A 20,680-nucleotide genomic window follows, 5' to 3' on the forward strand; every position below is an offset into this window, starting at 1 on the left:
AGTGCTTGTTGCCCTAGTTGAAAGGAATTAAGAGTTGCAACATAAATCTAGTTTAACATTGTTGTGCATGTAGAAATTTATTTTTAAGTTTGCAAAGTTGAGTAAAAACATATCTTGTCAGAATTAAAAAATGATATGACAAGTCATTGCTCTCCAAGTAGTCAGTTTCCCCACTTCGCTGCCCTTTAGTTGCGACCATTTACTGTGAACAAACAAGGTTTACTAGTTAGCTTTTATTAATCGATAGTAAAATAATATAAATATTGCTTTTCGGACTCACAAAGAAATACAGAGTAAGGTAAAGGGTCTTCGGCAAGTTGTCACTTTTCTTGTCCTCGTTGTGAGTCACTTGAAGTCTTTCTACGAATCTTGGTAGATGTTACATAATAAATCCAGTGTGGTAACAAAAGAACAAACAAAATACACGTGCAAACGTAATAAAAAAAAATATGCAAAACTAACACTTACATCACTTGTCAAGACAATTTATTTGTCAATTAGGGGTTAAAAGAGTCTTAATTTTAGATCTTAGAATTAAAAAATACCGCAAAAGGGATAAACATAGGATAGATCCTAGAATTAAGTGGTGGGCACTGAAAGGAGCTAAACAAGGAATTTTTGTAGAGCAGGTAGTTAAGGAAGCTGATTGGTGTCACGAGGAGGATTCAGAATCAATGTGGAATAAGATAGTGGGTGGCATGAGAAAGGTGGCTAAGGAGGTATTGGGTGAGTCTAAAGGCGGTGCACCGCTAGGTAAGGATACATCATGGTGGAACGAGGATGTCAAATTAGCTATTAAGGTTAAAAGAGAGTGTTATAGAAATCTAAGAGTCGTGATAATGAGAATTTGAAGAAGTATATGATAGCAAAGAAGGAAGCTAAAAAAGTAGTTTGAAACGCGAGGGATAAAGTATATAAGGAGGTTTATGACAAGTTGGATACCAAAGATGGTGAGAAGGATATTTATAGGCTTGCAAAGATGAAAGATAGGAAATTGAGGGATCTGGGTATGGTTAGATATATCAAAGATGAAACGCAAAGGGTTTTAGTCAAAGATGAGGAGATTAAGAAGAGATGAAAATATTATTTTGATAAGTTTTTTAATGGAAGTCATGCTCAGGATCTTGGAGACTTCTCCATTCCTTTTCATGAAATGAATCGTGACTTCATGCGCAAGATTCAAAAGAAAGAAATTGCATAGGCTTTGAAGAAAATGAAATCAAGAAGGGCAGTTGGCCCAGATGGTATACCTATCAAGGCTTGAAAATGCTTGGGTGAGAAAGGTTTAGAATGGTTGACAAATCTTTTTAACAAGATTTGGCAGATAAATAAGATGCCTAATTAGTGGAGGAAGAGTACTTTGGTGCGTATATATAAGAATAAGGGTGATATACAAGATTGCACAAGCTATCATGGTATAAAACTCATGAGTCATACTATGAAACTTTGGGAGAGGGTGATTGAGTATAGGTTGAGGAAGGTTGTCATGATATCGGAGAATCAATTTGGTTTTATGCCTGGAAGATCAACTATGAAAGCTATACATCTTCTTAGACAACTTATTGAGAGATATAGAGAGAGGAACAAAGATTTGCATATGGTTTTTTATTGATTTGGAGAAGGCATATGATAGAGTACCTAGGGATGTTCGCTGGTGGACAATGATGAAGAAAGATGTTTCTCTCAAGTACATTAGTATAATTAAAGATATGTGCAAAGGAGTAGTAACCAATGTCCGCACTTGTGGAGGGGTGACAACCAATTTTCCTATAATGGTTGGGTTACATCAAGAATCTGCATTAAGCCCTTTCCTATTTACTATAGTGATGGATGAGCTTACGAGATCAATTCAAGAAAATGTGTCGTGGTGTACGTTGTTTGCTGATGATATTGTTTTGATTGATGAGTCTAGAGTTGGGGTTAATGCTAAGTTAGAATTATGGAAACAGACATTGGAAGCAAGAAGTTTTAAGTTGAGTAAGAGTAAGACAGAATATATGTAATGTCGGTTTAGTAAGCAACGAAGTAGTGATGGGAGTGTAGTGAAGCTTGGTGAGCAAGAAATACTGGTGGATGACTGTTTCAAATATTTAGGATCTATCATTCAAAAGTATGGAGAAATTGATGGAGATGTAAATCATAGGATAAAGGTTGGGTGGATGAAATGGAAAAGTGTAACTAGAGTGTTGTGCGATCATAGAATGCCATTGCGGTTGAAGAAAAAGTTTTATAGGACAACAATTAGGCTTGCTTTACTATATGGTATGGAATGTTGGGCTGCCAAGAGACATCATATTCAAAAAATAAGTGTAGTTGAGATGCGTATGGTTAGATGGATGTGTGGAAATACAATAAAAGATAAGATTCGAAATGAGGAGATACGTACGAAGGTAGGCGTTTTATCCATTGAAAATAAGATGAGAGAGAATCGTTTACGGTGGTTTGGACATATTCGGTGAAGGCCTAATGATGCTCCAGTTAGAAGGATGGAGAAATGGAAAAATATATTAGTTAAAAGAGGTCGGGGTAGGCCTAAGAAGACTTGGATGGAGATGATAGGGAAGAATATGAATGCTTTGAACCACACCGAGGACATGGCATTGGATAGAAATGATTGGAGGAGAATGATTCATGTGGAAGACCCATAATGATTTTCTTTTTTTATTCATATCGCCGACCCCAATTGTTTTGGGATGAAGGCGTAGTTGTTGTACTATATTAGATGTTAAGCAGCCATATCTATATCGTCTTTTCTTATCGAGATTGTATACTCATCATCATCGATATCATCTGATTCTTCACTGTCAACATGATTGTTGCTATCGCTAATTAACTGTTTTATTGCACTAACTAAATCAAAATTAATTGTATATATCTCTTCATTTGCTTTTATGCATGTATCATTCTTGCATTTTCAATATTCAAGATTAACCATCAAAATATCACATTCATTATTACACCTACATCTCAACAATAAATTACATCAAAATTACAACTTGCTCTTAGCTTTGTCATATGCCTGAGAAGGCTGCATGTCATTCTAATTACTGTGCGATGAAGATCACTGGCATTGGTTTGCCCATGTAATTTCATATCCTTTGTAGTGATCCGTTGATCATGTATGACATCAATATCATCTATTGTTTGAGACCATTGGATAATCGTTAAAGGACTCAGCTCGATAGATGGTGCCTAAGATACATACACAATCTCCATGGGATTCACATTATTTCATTCATCAACTATTGCTTTTAACTATTCCATGATTAACTTTGTATATATCCAAGTAAACATCACCACTAAATAACATCGATTCTACATCATCCTCAACATCTATTCATATTTCTTGGTTGTTTAAGTTTGAAGAATAACTATACTAAATATGAGATATCAAAAACTGTAAATTCCCTAAAGGTATTATTTTGGAGACCACTATAAATTTTCAATTAGTGTAATCAAACCTACGATAATGTACTTTAGCACTTTTAAACACCATCATTGACTGACTATAACAACCCAATACTTGTTGAGTACTTTAGTTCTTTCAATGCTTGTGCACAGTGAACTCTAGCCCTATTACACCAACACAAGAACAACAAATATTAACTAAATGATAAGCAAACAATCATAAATCATCTATAACAAAAACATATATATTTTTCTATGAAAAAATCGTAAACAGTAAATCCCTAAATTGTAAATCTGTTGGATGAAAAATAGATGACAACCCAAGAAAATATACAAAAAACATCCATAGCAACAACTAAACATAAATATACAGGGGGGATATTAAATGATTGCGAGCTGAATGTATTTGCACTCCTAATTGTAAGTTGTCATATCAAACAAAAATATACATGGGAATATTAAATGATCGCGAGTTAGATTTGTAGACTGTCATATTAAACAAAAATATGCATGGGGATATGCATGTATATATTGTATGAAACTCACCTTCCGAACCTATAGATGGAAAAGTCGATCACAAGGATGACACCGCAGCCTCCTCGAAATGCAGCGTCAAATTACATGAGAATCGCTGCAAGGGTTCTACAGAAAAGTTCTTTGTAGACACAAACAAAATAAAGAAAAAAATGACATATAATAATAAAATTGCAAATATTTAAGTAAGACATTTGCGATTTTGTTGTTTCCCTTTAAATGGAGTTTCACACATATATATACAAAATCATGAAGTATATGTGAAAAGGTAGGATATTTGTGATTAAAGTTTCCCAAATATATTTATGCAAAATATTGACATATATACGAAAAGGTAGGATATTTGCAATTTTGGTGGTTTCAGTTTCACCGAAAATTTGCAAATAAATTTATGCCAGTTTGTGAGTTTCACATAAAAAATGTGCAATTCTGAATTTAAGTGTGTTTGCACTAGCAGATGGGTGGTATAATTCTATCGCAATAAGGCATCAATTCGCAGTTGAGAAAGGTAAAAGGGTTCTAACGATGTCGGATATTTGTGAGTTTGGACATCAAAAGAAATATAAAAAATTATAGAGCTTTTAAGGAATCATGTTAAATTATCCGTACAGTATAATCATTTTTCGTGGATAAACTTAGTGACAGGTTGAGGTAGCAGGTTTAAGGGTGTGTTTGGGTTTAGAGAATTTAGTGAATTTGGAATTTAATTCCACTAGCGCTGGCCATTTTCAAGCCACAAAAAAGAATATGCTGGAACAAGATTCCAATTCCACTGAATTCCTTGAATCCAAAACACACTTATAAAACTCATCCTAGCTAAATCCCCTAGGAAATCCATAAATTCCTGTTAGTACGGCAACAAGAAATGCAGTTTACCCATCAAGCTAAAATCAAAACCAACAAAAAATTCAGTCTCTTGTCAAGCTAAAATTGAATCCAACGGCTGATGAAAGAAATTATCAGCGTAGAAAACAATCACCTTTTCCATGTAAGCACCAAATTCTCACAAATGTTTACACTACGCATTACAACTAATTGAAAAGGAAATCTTGGAGTAAACTATCTTCACAAATCGCTTGTTAACTATCCGAGTATCTATTTCTTTAGTTAAACTGTACGTGATTTAGTTCCTGTAATCCTACATAATTAACAGGAAAGTTTCTAGAAATTGTAGACAAGTAAATGTTTTGGATTTGAAGGGCTCCTCAGCTTAGCTCAGTTCGTTAGGCTAATAAAATATTACTTCTTTTTTTTTCTAAAAATATCCTTTTATTCAAACGACTTGGCCTGCAATCAGTTCAAACTCATAATCAGAGCTGGCGATGATCATGGGTCATGACAAGCTTTGGGCTTTTAGCTTTTTATATGAAAATAGGGGAACATGGTAAACATTTACTCATCTGAAATGGAGCTTTTGCAGGTCCTTAAATTTTCTGCATGAAAACCTTTGGGCTTTTAGCTGTATATGAAAATGGGAGAACATGGTAACATTTACTCATCTGAAATGGAGTTTTTGCAGGTCCTTAAATTTTTTGTACAAGAGAGAGAGAGAGAGAGAGAGTTGCCTCAAAAACATAAATTAATACTTGGTAAATGTTGTCTAGGTTAATATAAAGAAAAGGAAATATATCTGATAAACATAAGGGATGGCAAATTAAGATAGTGCCTACCCATTAAAGTCACATGGCAGTATATCACAATTATGGCGCTTTCTGGCAGAAATCCACACTTATCCTGGCATCAAGTCCAGAGAACTCTTGGAAGTAGGCCTTGAAATGTTCATACGAGTGATTCACATCATCAATAGCACACATCTCCCTTATGCTGTGCATGGACAGTTGAGGAGCACCAACATCTACAGTACGAATCCCTACACCACTTGCCAGTATGGGACCAATGGTTGAGCCACATGCCATGTCATTGCGAACAACAAAATCCTGTAGATGAATGCATAGTGATTACCAGTGATCCTATTTTCAATGAAGAATGATATCATAACCTTGGATCAGTGGGCAGAATGTCAATAAAAAAAATCAAAATTTTCCAAATATGGAGCAAACTATTAAGGTATGGAAGGGAACCAACCTGAACAGGCAGGTTGTGCTGCTGTGCAATCTCTCGAAATAGAAATGCTGTCACCGCATTGGTTGCATAACGTTGATTCGCATTGTGCTTGATAACAAGGCCTCCATGCAACTTAGGTTGGTGATTGTCTTCATGTTTGTTCTGCAAGTGGATCAAACAATTGATGTTAATTTATAAACGGTAACACTGTAACCAAGGGATCATATGGGATAGCTTGATGGTTAGGTCGCACTACCATACCTGATCGGGCGTGGTTCAAATCTCATGGAGATTAGCCCCCAGCTTGATTTTAAAAGAAAATAAAAACAGTGTAATCAATTACCACCAACCAAAAAGTAAGGTAAGACATACCATATAGTTTGGATGCAATGCATGGGCCATGTCAGCGGAGACGAGAAAACTTCTTTGTATGGCTTTCTCAAGAAGCTGAAACTTGGAAACAAAAGACCAAATTAACAAAAAACAAAAAAGGAATTTAAAATAACTATGAACAATAGGATTGAGCAGGTTAAACAATATAACTGTTGATAAGTCTGTTCTTGATCATGCTGCCCACAGCCACTGCTTATGTTCAAAATTCAGGCATTGTTTTACCATCAGGGCCATTAATAGATAAATTCAATCTGATGTTAAAATTCATGAAGAATGAGTAAATGCAGTCTTACCCTAGGTAATTCTGTATTCAATTTTAATATAGAAGTGAGAGAACTTTACAACTGAAGAAAAAGCTGAAGTTTGGTATATTCTGAAAAGAATTTACACGAAAAACTCTTCTATGGTTTTGCTGGTGATGTTCCCTTTGACCTATTTTGCATGTATACTATAATGAAAATAGTAGAAAATAGAAGATTCAAGCAAAACCAAACTAAAGGAAACTACAATATTTGGAGTTTTGGACCACAAGCACATTGACAATCAAAGCACTGAACTGTCTTCCGCTGAGTTTGATGAAAAAAATGATTTACAAATTGTCAAGGTTGTCAATTTGGCTATTATTGAAGATGGTCAATATAATTGCTGGCAAACTAAAAAAAGATCACCATGCAGGGTTTGTTTGGTCAATATGTGAGTACTGACACAGACTCTAATTTTATGAAACTCTACATGAGAAGGTATTGATGTCCACCTAGGTTGCCAGAAAGCTGTGGAATGTAATGGCTGAAGCATGCTTCTAAGAGAACATCGCCAAAAGATGTAACTTGATTCGATAAAGCACCTATGAGAGAATAGTCCCATCAGTGAATATTGTGGAATCAGGATTAACATCACTCAGGTAGAGGTGGGCAACGGGCCGGGCAGCCTGATGGGCCAAGCCCACCCGTTCTGCCATGGACCGGGTTTGGGCCAAGGTTTTAGGCCCAGGCCCATTAGGTACCAGACCGAAACCCGTTATATATGTGGGTCGGGCCTGATTTATTTATTAATTTTTAATAATATAAAAAAATAAAAATTAATTATTGCATAGTAACTTGGTAACTATTACTATTTACCTAATTAGTTACATTAATTTTATGGAAACTAGAAAGATAATTAATTGGGTGCATGGGAAGTTGAGAACTTGTTAAATATTACTATTTACAAATGGATTTGGGCCGGGCCGAGCTCGACCCGGCCCACTTTACATTGGCCCGTTGAGCCAATGGACCGAGCCATGGGCTGCTCTTCAAACCCGAGCCCGTTGAGAACCGGGCCAAAACCCAGCCCATTAGGAAATGGGCTGGGCCATCTCCGGGCAGGGACTTAAAGCCCGGCAGGCCGAGCTCTAAACTGGCCCGGCCCGGCCCAATGCACACCCTTACACTCAGGAGACCACAAAAGAAAGAAAATATATATTGCACAAGTGGGAAATTATTAGAGCCAGTGAGTTGTCTTGGAACCATTTTGTCTTACTCCAAAGTCCAAAGAGAAGAATCAAAGAGGAAAGCAAGACTAGGAAGTAGAAGTGGAGTTTTTTTTTTATTCTTTGTAACTACTAAGAGGAGATACATTTTCTCAGGAGCTGACATACCTAGCACTTCACCAAGATTTTTCAAGAGCACCTACCAGATTTGCCAGGATCCGAGTTGCAGAGCCAAACAAGATGGAGGACAAAAAAAACATGTGACCTCATCTAGTGGTGGAACACATGAAGATGAACTTATAACTAGGGATATAAACAGGTCACATTTGCAAAGATGTAGGCAATAACCAAGAAAATAGCAATATGCTGACCCAAAATAGAAACTAAAAGTCAAGTCTCATCATGTCCTGCTGCCAGCCGTGAAAAAACAAGGTAACAAAGTGAGCAAGATTTATGAAAGAATAAACATTGGTTAACTTTATAGGTGGAGCAAACAGCGGCTAAGACATTTTTCAAACTCACAACTGGGTCAATGTATCATCTTATTAACTAGAATAGGTCAAGCTGTATACCTGATTGTAATTCGAAAGATATAGTTGGAAATTATACCGTAACAACACATTAAAGATAAACGAGGCCACTTTTACCTTGGAATCAGAAGAACTGAAGCAGTTGGTGATTCTTCTTAGGGCGTCTAGCATAGCAGGAGATCCAGCCCCTTGAGCTGAGTTAGATCCAACTTCTTCATGATCAAACAGGGCAACCATCCTTACACCAGTCTCATTATCAAGAGAATCCACAGATGATGTAGCATCTATCAATGCCTGCAATTGTGGTAACATAGATACATGGGCAGTCACAATCTATTCAGATCAGTTTCTAACTGCATCCAATATTATACAATCACAGTTTCCTTCCTTAATAAAACATCTGAAATAAGAAGCAATCTCATAACATGATTATTTGCCCTTCAAAAACATCTGAAAAGGTGATATTCCCCCATAGGGCATGAAAAAAGTCTATCTTGCTTAAATAGAGAGTGGTTTTCTTTGTATTTGAATTTCTATTTAAGTATTTGTAAGTCACCATAATATTTCAGTATAATCAACAAATTAATTGCTTGTAGTTGGAAGATATTCCAAATGGCAAAAACAAGTTTATCCATTCTATTACTTGGTTCCCTCTTATGAAAGTCATAGAATGTCAAAATAGTTACATAATATCCAAGCAAAAAGTAAACACTATCTAAGGTTTATAACTTCAAATTAATAGTACTAACATTAGCAGTGTTCAACTGATTGAAATGACCAAAACACCCTTAAAAACAAGAGCACTTTTCAAAATATATAATTACTTTCAAGGGTAAAATGAATTGTTTAGAGGGGAAACAAAAAGTCAAACACATTTTTGGAAAAGTAACAAGGTGTATTTTACTAATTTGAATTTGAAAAGTGATGATCACTTTCTTAACCCCAAAAGGTAATAATGTATTTTGAAAAATGCCATTTTTTTATGGGTGTTCCAGCATTTCAATCAATTAATTGTCACTAATGCTAATGTAACTAGTTTAAAGCTAGACAAACTCACTGTGTGTGTGTGTGTGCAAACCAACAAGCTAAAAGCTAAATTCAATTTCTGTCATGGATTTTTTTAACCAAATTAGAATTGAGGGAATGCAATGGTGATGGATCTCCATAATTGTTCAACTTTTCTACTTCTCATTTTGTTCCCAAAATGCTTAATTATTTTTCAATTTCCTAATTGCAATTAATTATCTTTTTATTTTGTACATTAAAATAAGAGACCAGACTAAAACACCAACCAACCTATCCTAGCAATGAATGAAGGCTCAACCATACAAATTTCAAGTCAATAATGATAAGCATCCTGACTACAAACCCAGCTTTAGAAATTAAGACTTATGTAGGAAAGATGAAACCAAACAAGAGAAAGCCTCACATATCTAAAATAAAGATATTTGTGACAGAAATTATGGTAAAATATGATGAATGTAGGTAGAAAAAATCTGACAACATGAACTTTGTTAACAGAATATCTTTCATTACGAGGATTGAGAATTTCTTCAAGATAGAAAAAAAAATCATTCCATTTTTCTTAATCAATAAAATATTCACCTTCAAAGAGCAAAATGACATGCAAAGATTATCTAGTCTGCCTGAAAAAATGAACTCCATAGTAGCGCCACCAATCGTACTTGGTTGAGTATCACAAAGTTGCAACTCAAAATCACGTATTTCATCTGGTTCACATCGAGCTTCAGCTGCAAGCAACTGAAAGACAATACAATATGCAACAATCATAAATATTTGAACACCAAATAAAACAAAAGCCTTCACACAAAACCAAATGCAAGCAATACTCATGATTTTTTTCTAATTGTATACACAAATTTTTTACAGTGAACTTTATTAAGAAAAATGGATGACTCTGACATAAGACGCCTTTCATTGTTTACCTGCAGTAGAACAGGATGGTGTTTTTTGTTATCAATAAGTTTTCTGTCACGTGCCTGTTTTCCATCACAGTCAGATTCGTTTTCTAATGATCCATTTTCAGCTGGCAGCTTGTTCAGTTCAGCCTGAAATACTATTATAGTCAGCCAGGTGGTAGCATTTCAAAAAAGGCAGAGGAAACAACAAAGGGACAGCAAAATTAACATTCTGGCATTAAAGAATATCTAAAAAAATAAAATAAAATACAGCTGAACTTCTAATACACAACATCCAATAAAAGCTCCCATCTAAAATCTGAAGAATTGAATGTGTTTCTATGTACATTCCATTCTGACGTGTTATCTCTTTACTGAGTCTTCAATGACATCATCACAAAAGAATATTGAAGAGCAGAAAAGGTGTAAATATAAACAGATTTTGACAAGAAATTTAATTAGTTAGAACAGCAACTATGTTATCTTCAAGGTATACATGGACTTCCACATTGGTATGTCATATAGAGGAAGCAGTCAGCAACCTAGGTGCAGAAGCTATAACAGAAGCACTTAAAACTTGCATAGTGCACAGTGTAATGAAGTATGAAGTGCCGGATGAAGTCTCCAAGAGCAAAACAAGAGAGCACGCACATACACAAATAGCCACTAATGGGCAAAAGAACAACACAACCACTTAAAGTGGTAAGGCACCCAAAAGAAGAGGAAAAATATATATTCCACTCAAAAGGCTTCAAAGAAGCATGCATTACAATGGGGAGAAACCCCTTTATTTATAGACAAAAGAGGAGGCCTTGGAAGGGCTCCTAGAGGGACGTTGGAGCCCTTCCAACGGTCATAAATATGACCGTTGGATGCTCCAACGTCCTCCTAGGTGGGGCCCATTCCAAGGTGGAAAAGGAAAAGAATAAAGAAAATAAAAAAAGAAAGAAAAAAGGAAATAAAAGAAAAGGAGAAAAATTACAATATGTGATAAGAAGTAAAAAGACTGTTTTACCCCTATATGGGTCTATTTACAAAAGATATAAATATATATATATTTATATATGTAGATAGACACATAGACATATATATAATTAATATATATATGTGTCGTAATTAATATTGATGGAGATGTAAATCATAGGATAAAGGTTGGGTGGATGAAATGGAAAAGTGCTACTGGAGTGCTGTGCGATCGTAGAATGCCATTGCGGTTGAAGGGAAAGTTTTATAGGACGACTATTAGACCCGCTTTACTATATGGTACGGAATGTTGGGCTGCCAAGAGACATCATATTCAAAAAATGAGTGTAGCTGAGATGCGGATGCTTAGATGGATGTGTGGAAATACAATAAAAGATAAGATTCGGAACGAAGAGATACGTAAGAAGGTAGGTGTTGCACCCATTGAAAATAAGATGCGAGAGAATCGTTTACGGTGGTTTGGACATATTCGGCGAAGGCCTAATGATGCTCCAGTTAGAAGGTTGGAGAAATGGGAAAATATATTAGTTAAAAGAGGTCGGGGTAGGCCTAGGAAGACTTGGATGGAGATGATAGGAAAGGATATGAATGCTTTGAACCTCACCGAGGACATGGCGTTGGATAGAAATGATTGGAGGAAAAGGATTCATGTGGAAGACCCAAAATGAATTTCTTTTTTGGTTCATATCGCTGACCCCAATTGTTTTGGGATGAAGGCGTAGTTGTTGTTGTTGTTGTTTTGTTGTATGTGTATGTGTCGTGATCTATATATATAAATATATATATGTACAACATATTTTAACACCCCCCCCTCAAACACACGGTGAGATCACCGAGAGTTTGCTAAGGAGAAAGAAGAAACGAGGCGATGGCAAAGCTTTGGTGAAGAAGTCTGCCAACTGGTACTCGGTTGGAACATAAGGCAATTGAATGGTGCCTCGTAGGAACTCATCACGAACATAATGGCAATCCATCTCAATGTGCTTTGTTCTTTCATGAAAGGTGTGATTGCTGGCAATGTAGATAGAGCTCTTGTTGTCGCAGCACAGCTTTGAGGGAGTTGAGAATGAGACTCCCATATCTTTAAGCAAACTTCTTAACCATACGATCTCTGTGGTGGTAGTGGCCATCGCACGATACTCTGCTTCAGTAGAAGAGAGTGAAACTTTTTGTTGCTTCTTACACCTCCAAGAGATAAGTGACTCTCCAAGAAACACACAATACCCTGTGGTAGAAATACGATCATCGGGGTTACCACCCCAATCAGAGTCAGTATAAGCAAGTAAAGTAAGAGGTGAAGAAGAGGGTAAGAATAATCCTTTTGTTATGGTGTCTTTCAAATATCTGATAATTCTCATGACAGCAGCCATGTGAATGGTGGATGGAGCAGTCTGAAATTGACTTGCACTATGAACTGCATGAGAAATATCGGGCCTAGTGATGGATAAGTATGTGAGCGACCCAATCAATTGACGATAAGGTGTGGGATCAGCTAAAGGAGTGCCATCACTGGCTCTCATCTTGGCATTGATTATTTCTGGCATCTCCACCTTCTTGTCATCAGTCAGTCCAGACCTGTCAATAATGTCGGAGGCAAGCTTCATCTGAGAGAGGACATACCCTTTGGGAGAGTATGCAACTTCAATACCTAAAAAATATCTTAGATAACCAAGATCAGACATATCAAAATTTTCTTTGAGAATATTCTTAATAAGGTTAATACCTCTCTTATCATTACCTGTGATAATCATGTCATCAACATATAATAACAGAATTGTAATGTGATCATTAGAATTTTTAACAAACAAAGCAGTATCAGTATAACATGAGGAGAAACCATTATCAAGAATTACTTTGCTAAAAAGATCATACCAAGCTTTAGGTGCTTGTTTAAGACCATAGAGAGCTTTATTTAACTTTAGAATATTTCCTTTACCAATTTCAAGACCTGGCGGAGGATCCATAAGCACTTCTTCATATAAATTTCCATTTAAAAAAGCGTTTTTAACGTCAAGTTGATATATAGGCCATTGCTTAATGGAGGCTAAGGCAATTAAAGTTCGCACACTAGTCATCCTAGCTACGGGAGCAAAGGTTTCCTCATAATCAATTCCATATTCTTGGGCATAGCCTTTTGCAACCAAACGAGCTTTGTATCTCTCAAGAGATCCATCACACTTGGTTTTAACTTTATATACCCATCTACACCCAATTGCCTTTTTTCCTAATGGTTGGGGAATAATACTCCAAGTTTGAGCTTTGTTAAGAGCCTCTAATTCAACTTTCATTGCTTCAATCCAATGTGGATGATCTTTAGCTTCTTTAAAGGAAGTAGGCTCATGATATGAATGAATTAACATGAGACAAGCCCTATAATTAGGTGAAAAAGATTCATAAGATACAAATTTTTGTGGAGGTCTACTATTACGAAAAGATCTCTTAGGTGCATTAATAGGTTCTTCTAATGAGAGATCTTGAGAATATCTTTCAAGAGCAGGTTGATGTTCAATTCCTGACCGCCGGGTATATACATTCATTTCATTAAGATTCTCAACTTGAGAATCATTACCATGTTGGAGTATATCATTATGATGGGAGATGCCATCACAAGTATTATCGCAAGTACTTGCATCTGGTGTTTCAATTCTAGGAGCAAGATCAAATAGGAAGGAATAGTCAAGGTTTTCTCTAGATGTGTGAACATCAAATCCATTTTGTTCTTCAAGAAAGTTTACATTTCTTGATATATAGAGTTTATTATTTCGAGTGTCATAGCATCTATAACCTTTTTTATTTTCACCATATCCAATGAATGCACATTCAATAGCTTTAGGTGATAGTTTATCTTGTCCTTGAACAAGCACAAAACATTTACATCCGAATATCCTTAATCTATTAAAATCTGGAGTAATTTTGAATAATTTTTCAAAAGGTGATACATTTTTTAAAGAAGCAGAGGGCATACGATTGATTAAATATGTTGCGGTAAGAAGAGCTTCGGCCCAAAAGTTTTTAGGAACATTTTTAGAAACAAGAAGTGTTCTTGTAGTTTCAATTAAATGTCTATGTTTTCTTTCCGCAAGACCATTTTGTTGTGGGGTTTTAGGACAAGATCGTTGATGTAAAATTCCATTTGTTTTGAAATAATTTTGAAAATCTTTAGACATGTATTCTCCTCCAGAGTCGGATCTAAATATAGCTATATTGTTTTGAAATTGGTTTTGAATAAGAATATGAAATTCTTTAAAATTATTAAAGACATCGGATTTGTTTTTAATAATGTATACCCATGTATATCTAGTAAAGTCATCAACAAAACTAACATAGTAGGAGTAGCCTCCCTTGGACAGAACGGGTGCCGGTCCCCATACATCGGAATGCACAAGTTCAAAAGGTCTTTTTGACACAAAATTACTATGGGAATACGGAAGCGAATGAATTTTTCCAAGGATACAATCATTGCATGTGAATGTATTTGTATTACAAAAATTTTCCAAAAAAGGAAAGAGATACAATTTAGAAACACTAGGATGTCCAAGTCTTTTATGCCAAGTCTCAATATCTTTGGATTGAACATGATTACAAAATGATTTGGTTGGCAATGACAAAAAATCCATATAATAAAGATCCCCTCTTCTATAGCCTTGCCCAATCCACTTCCCGAACCGGAGATCCTGCACATAGCAATGGGTAGGTGAAAAAGTGACATTATATTCAAAATCGGTAATTTGGGAAACGGAAAATAGATTTAAATTAAGTTTTGGAATAATTCGAATTTTGGGAACAAAAAATTCTTTGTTTTCATTATAAGTTTTCTCAAGATTCTCAATGCCTTCAACATCCAAGGATGTTCCATCGGCAGTGGAGACAAAAGATTTAAATTTGTTGAGACTTGTTTTTGATAAGAGTGATGCATTCGGAGACATATGAAAGGAGGCACCCGAATCAAGAATCCAAGAGGTCATACCTGGGAAGGAGGAGATAGCGGCGCCGGAAGTAGATGGTGTAGAGGAAAACTGAGAGGAGCTCATCTTCATGAATTGTTGAAGAGTTTCGGTAAGATGAGCAAGAGACTCTTTTATGTCACCATCTTTCTTTGAGTCTTCATTTGGAGGAGCTTCACCAACGGAGGCCACCTTCTTTTTAAATCTTGGGCAATTCGGACGAATATGGCCCGGTTCATTACAATTATGGCAAATGATTTTCCTTCCTCCACCACCATTATTTTTGAAAAAATGAGGTGGTTTGTATGGCCTTACATTGTTGCCGGGTCTAAATACGGCATGAACTTCATCAACATCTCGTTTTAATGCTAAACGAGTCTCTTCTTGACATAAGTCGACCAAAATATCACTTAGAGGAGTAGAGGCCCTATGGAGAAGGGATCCTCTAAGTTGCTCAAATTCGGGGCGAAGCCCATGAATAAATTGGAAAAATCTTTCTTTTTCCATTTGCTCTTGCCTCATAGCAATAGCACTACCTTCCCATTGGGGTTCGAGAAGGACAAGTTCATCCCATAAAGAAGATAGGGCACTATAGTAGTCCCTAATACTCATATCACCTTGTTTGGTAGCTCTTACCTTTTCTTGTAGGAAGAAATGCCTAGCAAGGTCTCTTTGAGTGTACATGCCTTTCATAAAGAACCAAGCTTCATTAGCCTTCTTGAATTTGGCGAGATTTGCACAAATCTTTAATTCAACATTGTTCATGAACCATGCTAAAATTTTAGCATGCTCACTTTCCCAATCTTCTAATTTAGAAGAGTAATCAAGAATAGCCTTCTCTTTTTTCTCTTCGTTCAAAGCTTTTTCCTCATTACCTTCAAACTTAGTCAACTTCAATTGTGGTTCCGGAATGGTTCCACATACATAACCCCAAAGTTTTTTACCTTTGAGGTTGTTTTCCATAGCGGCCGCCCACATGCGATAATTGGTCCCATCCAATTTGAATGAGCGGTCGATTTTTGCATCCTTGTTGGCCATTTGTAGAAGAGGAATATAAATGCACGAAAGAGAAGGATATTACTTGTCAAAAGAAGATTCGATGAAGCTTTATCAACCAAGGCTTTGATACCATGTAATGAAGTGCCGGATGAAGTCTCCAACAGCAAAACAAGAGAGCACGCACATACACAAATAGCCACTAATGGGCAAAAGAACAACACAACCACTTAAAGTGGTAAGGCACCCAAAAGAAGAGGAAAAATATATATTCCACTCAAAAGGCTTCAAAGAAGCATGCATTACAATGGGGAGAAACCCCTTTATTTATAGACAAAAGAGGAGGCCTTGGAAGGGCTCCTAGAGGGACGTTGGAGCCCTTCCAACGGTCATAAATATGACCGTTGGATGCTCCAACGTCCTCCTAGGTGGGGCCCATTCCAAGGTGGAAAAGGAAAAGAATAAAGAAAATAAAAAAAGAAAGAAAAAAGGAAATAAAAGAAAAGGAGAAAAATTACAATATGCGATAAGAAGTAAAAAGACTGTTTTACCCCTATATGGGTCTATTTACAAAAGATATAAATATATATATATATATATATTTATATATGTAGATAGACACATAGACATATATATAATTAATATATATATGTGTATGTGTCGTGATCTATATATATAAATATATATGTACAACATATTTTAACACACTGGCCTCCTATGTTGTAGAGATAAACACATCCATAAAAGGAAATTTGTGTACGACATTGTGGGCATAGACATTAAGGCTTCAGAATGAAATGCATATCTACATTATCTATCTGGTGACACTTTTATTGTTTGGGGAGCTTAAGTTGTTAGTTATTACACATTTAAGGATACCAATCAATTACTAATGACTAAACCCTTTATTTCTATTAACTATATTTGATTCTCAACCTGTAAACCAACATAAGTGCTCAGTAAGTTTGAGTAAAACCTACTAGACAAGGCCATGTTTCTAACAATATGTTCAAAGTGGTAAATGGTCACATCATGGCAGAAAATTTGGAAAGTATGACTAAATTTTTATGAACTTTTCAGTTTTTAATGATATCCACTGCTGACACCAGCATTACAGAAGCACTTGGTATTTTCCATATTTTCAGCTGAGGAGTTGCTTCAATTTTGTTTTATTCAAATAAGCAGGGCGGTTCTTCTCCCCTGTTAATGATGGTGCAGTTGGCATGTAATGCTGCTGCTTCATAATAACAAAAATGAGGAAGGAGAAAGGAAAATAGTACTTCTGGAAGGATGAACTACATTCATTTATTTTATCTTTACCAGTGGCACTGGAACCCAATGGCTTATATATACACCATATGAATGACCACCCCCTGCTATCCCGTTATAACTGGATATCATAGGCAAGCTAAACCACATATGGCATTCCAGTTCTTGAACTAAAATTCCAAGGCCTTTTCAGTCAACACCATAACTGGATCAGTGTAAGGTAAAAAAAACACAATTTTGGAAAGCGTAAAGTACCATAATGACTATCTAGCATGCCTCCATGCCAGGGTCATTGGGCAACATGACATGCAGCCTACACGCCAGAAACCAAGTGAACAGATAGTCTATGTAAGTGAAACACACAAGCTTTATAAGAAAAGAAAACAACACGAATATTAAACATGACTAACCAAAACATAAGGTCTACATTTCAGATCACCTTTACTACTGTTGCCAACACAGGGACTAAATGGCTCTCCGTGTTACTCTTGAAACCATCTGAGACACTCCTGTGAAATATTGATCATAAAGAACGAAAAAATCAAAACTACTCATAAATAATGACATCAAATATTCCCAAGAAAGACACAGTTAATAGCATTTAACCAGGACAAAATATAGATAAAACACACATACAGCTCGATATACCATCTGTCCACTAAAAAAAACGCCAGAAACACAAACACAAAGTTAATTGAACATACAGTATATGTAAGTGAAACTGCCATTTATGTAAATAACACAACGATCAGATGACAGGTTTCCAAATTAAAAAAAAAGGCGCTCAAACTACCTATCCAAATGAATTGCTAGAGTTGGTATGCGAAGTATAGGCTCCGCAATCTTGATAAGCTTATGCTTATAGGAGACAGTATCATCCTTCTTATCCTTTATCATCAACCGACCAGCGACAGTCAGATCACGATCAAACCATGTATGCCACAAGCCACCTCCATAAGTTTGGACACCTACTTCACAATACCCTCCTTTAGTTACCTGAAGAAGTGAAAATAACACATTTTAAAAAATATTTCACAAAAAAAAATGAAAAAATGAAAAAGCTACACATAGACTCAAGCGAAGATGGTCTATTAGTTCCTTAAGGAATGAGAAACTTTGTAGGAAAATTCATACACCAGACACATAAAAAGATTATTATTAGTGATACATGCTATTAAGAGCGTGTATAATACATCCTAAAAGAACGCAAGGATAAATAACAAAAGACCACATTAGAGGAACCAAACACTTATCTTTCACAGAGTAATTATGGAAAACAAAACCCAATTCCAGGAGGGAAAAAGAAAAAGAAAAAAGAAAATGAAGCCAATTAAATGGATTAGCCGACCTTAGAGATAGGCTTGAGTTTGAGGCATGGGCTATCCGTGTGAGCTCCAACCACATGAAACCCATTTCCAGCAACATATCTAAACCAACCAAAATTTGAACAAATAGTAAGGAAGAGCTCTTCCAAATGAGAAAGAAACGTAGCCGAAAAACAAAAAAGAAAAGCCACGAAAGAAAATAAGGATTTTGTTGCTTCCCCACTTCTTGCCAATGGCAAAGGCGACGATGGCAGAGTGATTCCTGGTGAAGAAATACTTGTTGCCCACCCGGAGCTCCCAATCCTCTCTCTCCGAGATATGCTCGAACCCCGCTGCCTTAAATCGCCTCTTCGCCTCATCTGCAAAAAATTTCAGATCAAACTTCTCACCAAAAAGGTTGGGTTTCTCATCAAACCAAGATGGAATAGATGTATGAATCTAAGAAGGCACTCTGGATTGATGGGGAGAGCGGAAACATGGAAAGTGAGACTAATAGAGAGAGAGAGAGAGAGGCATATACCGACGGCGTGGAATGCGGTGGGAGAGGAGTTCAAGAAGTCGATTAGATCGGCCACCAACGAGTTCGTACTCGCGTTCTCGACCTTTCCCATCTCTGCAACAAATCTCTCTCTCTCTCTCTCTCTCTCTCTCTCTCTCTCTGTGTGTAAGGTGGCGATTCGGAGAAATGGAACTTGGTGACCTGACGAACCGGATCGGTGTAGGGATAGTCCGATGTACTGACTCGGACCGGTTCAGCTTTAGACAAATAGTGTAGGTTCGTATCCAATCTATGCATAACGAACCAGATTCGATAGAATACTTTGTTTTTAATCGGATTCGACAGAATACTTTTTTTTTATCGGATTCGATAGAATACTTGCTTAGGAATAATCAGGGGTGGATCAATGGATTGGGGTTGGGGTGCAAACGGATAAGGTTTGATCTGAATACAGACTCCTGGGAAAAAGATTTTTGAGTGTGCATTTGAATTGGATGTCGATTTATTTAATTAGATTATTTACGACTGTTGTATGATTCAGATCAGTATTTTATTCTGAATTCATGTTCGGACTAGATTCAAATCCATGCCGTTTGCATTTTTTACACATGTAAAATAAGTTTGTTCATAATGTCTTTATTTTTGGGCCGGTAATACCATATACCTTTCAAATCTGCGTTCAATAGGATTGAAATTCTCCATCTCTCCCTCGTCCGCTCGTCGGACCCCTCTCCCTTCGTCATGTCACTCTAAGAAGAAGGCTCATTATCAAGATTATCTTCTGTTGTATTCGGTTAACATATCTAAGCCAGCCCATGATATCAGCCGATAATCAAAGAGACTATCCAGCACATGATTTCACCTTCAACTGTTTGTATTCGGTTAATATATCTAAGCCCATCGTATCCTAAGACTATCCAGTGCATGACATCAGATTATCCAGCAAATTTTACTACAATCAAGGATCAAACGGCAATCACGACAATCAGAAGAGGATAGGATTATCACGTTCTTTCCTTTAAGTACATTAGACAATTTCTATTGTATTAGATAAATATGTATCATCTCCCTCTTTCTTTTCAATATAGTGAGAAAAAAATTGTCCGCCATGTGATTGCTTTGAGATGAAGCATCAAGGGTGAGCGTTTCTACCCCTCATCGACCCTCAGAGCCCGATCTGACTAGTCGTCTACCAAAGCATGCTCTGCGTGGGCATTGGCCACCACCATGCACTGCGGCCAGTGCTCCAGAGTGTTGCTGCCTGCCCGGGGCCTCCTTCGTTCGCCGCAGATCCTATTCCATCCAGGTTCCCTCCAACACCCTTCTCTCATGGCCTCCTACACTATC

General features: G+C 36.5%; 1 protein-coding gene across 1 annotated transcript; it reads right to left on the bottom strand.

Moving 5' to 3' along the window:
- Window positions 1-5,503: 5,503 nt before the first annotated feature.
- LOC149821076 (putative aspartyl aminopeptidase) lies at window positions 5,504-19,494 on the bottom strand. Its single transcript, XM_089983777.1, has 11 exons — window positions 19,355-19,494; window positions 19,058-19,193; window positions 18,858-18,936; window positions 18,303-18,505; window positions 17,949-18,018; window positions 10,344-10,466; window positions 10,003-10,158; window positions 8,515-8,691; window positions 6,379-6,453; window positions 6,028-6,168; window positions 5,504-5,879 (listed from the first exon to the last, which is right to left on the bottom strand). The coding sequence occupies exons 1-11, from the start codon at window positions 19,443-19,445 to the stop codon at window positions 5,643-5,645; spliced, it is 1,488 nt and encodes a 495-aa protein (XP_089839903.1). The 5' UTR covers window positions 19,446-19,494; the 3' UTR covers window positions 5,504-5,642.
- Between the last annotated feature and the right edge of the window lie 1,186 nt (window positions 19,495-20,680).

Source organism: Nuphar pumila, chromosome 12 (genome assembly GCF_984573655.1).
Source record: "Nuphar pumila chromosome 12, dmNupPumi1.hap1.1, whole genome shotgun sequence".
Taxonomy (NCBI): Eukaryota; Viridiplantae; Streptophyta; class Magnoliopsida; order Nymphaeales; family Nymphaeaceae; genus Nuphar; species Nuphar pumila.

What these genes read in the sequence shown, in the direction of transcription:
- LOC149821076 (XM_089983777.1), bottom strand. Translation starts at nt 19,445, where the DNA reads ATGGGAAAGGTCGAGAACGCGAGTACGAACTCGTTGGTGGCCGATCTA. An exon ending in ACCATCCTGTTCTACTGCAG is followed by an intron (nt 10,159 to 10,343) that starts GTAAACAATGAA and finishes ATTGTCTTTCAG; the next exon opens with TTGCTTGCAGCTGAAGCTCG. An exon ending in CATTGCATCCAAACTATATG is followed by an intron (nt 6,169 to 6,378) that starts GTATGTCTTACC and finishes ATCCACTTGCAG; the next exon opens with AACAAACATGAAGACAATCA.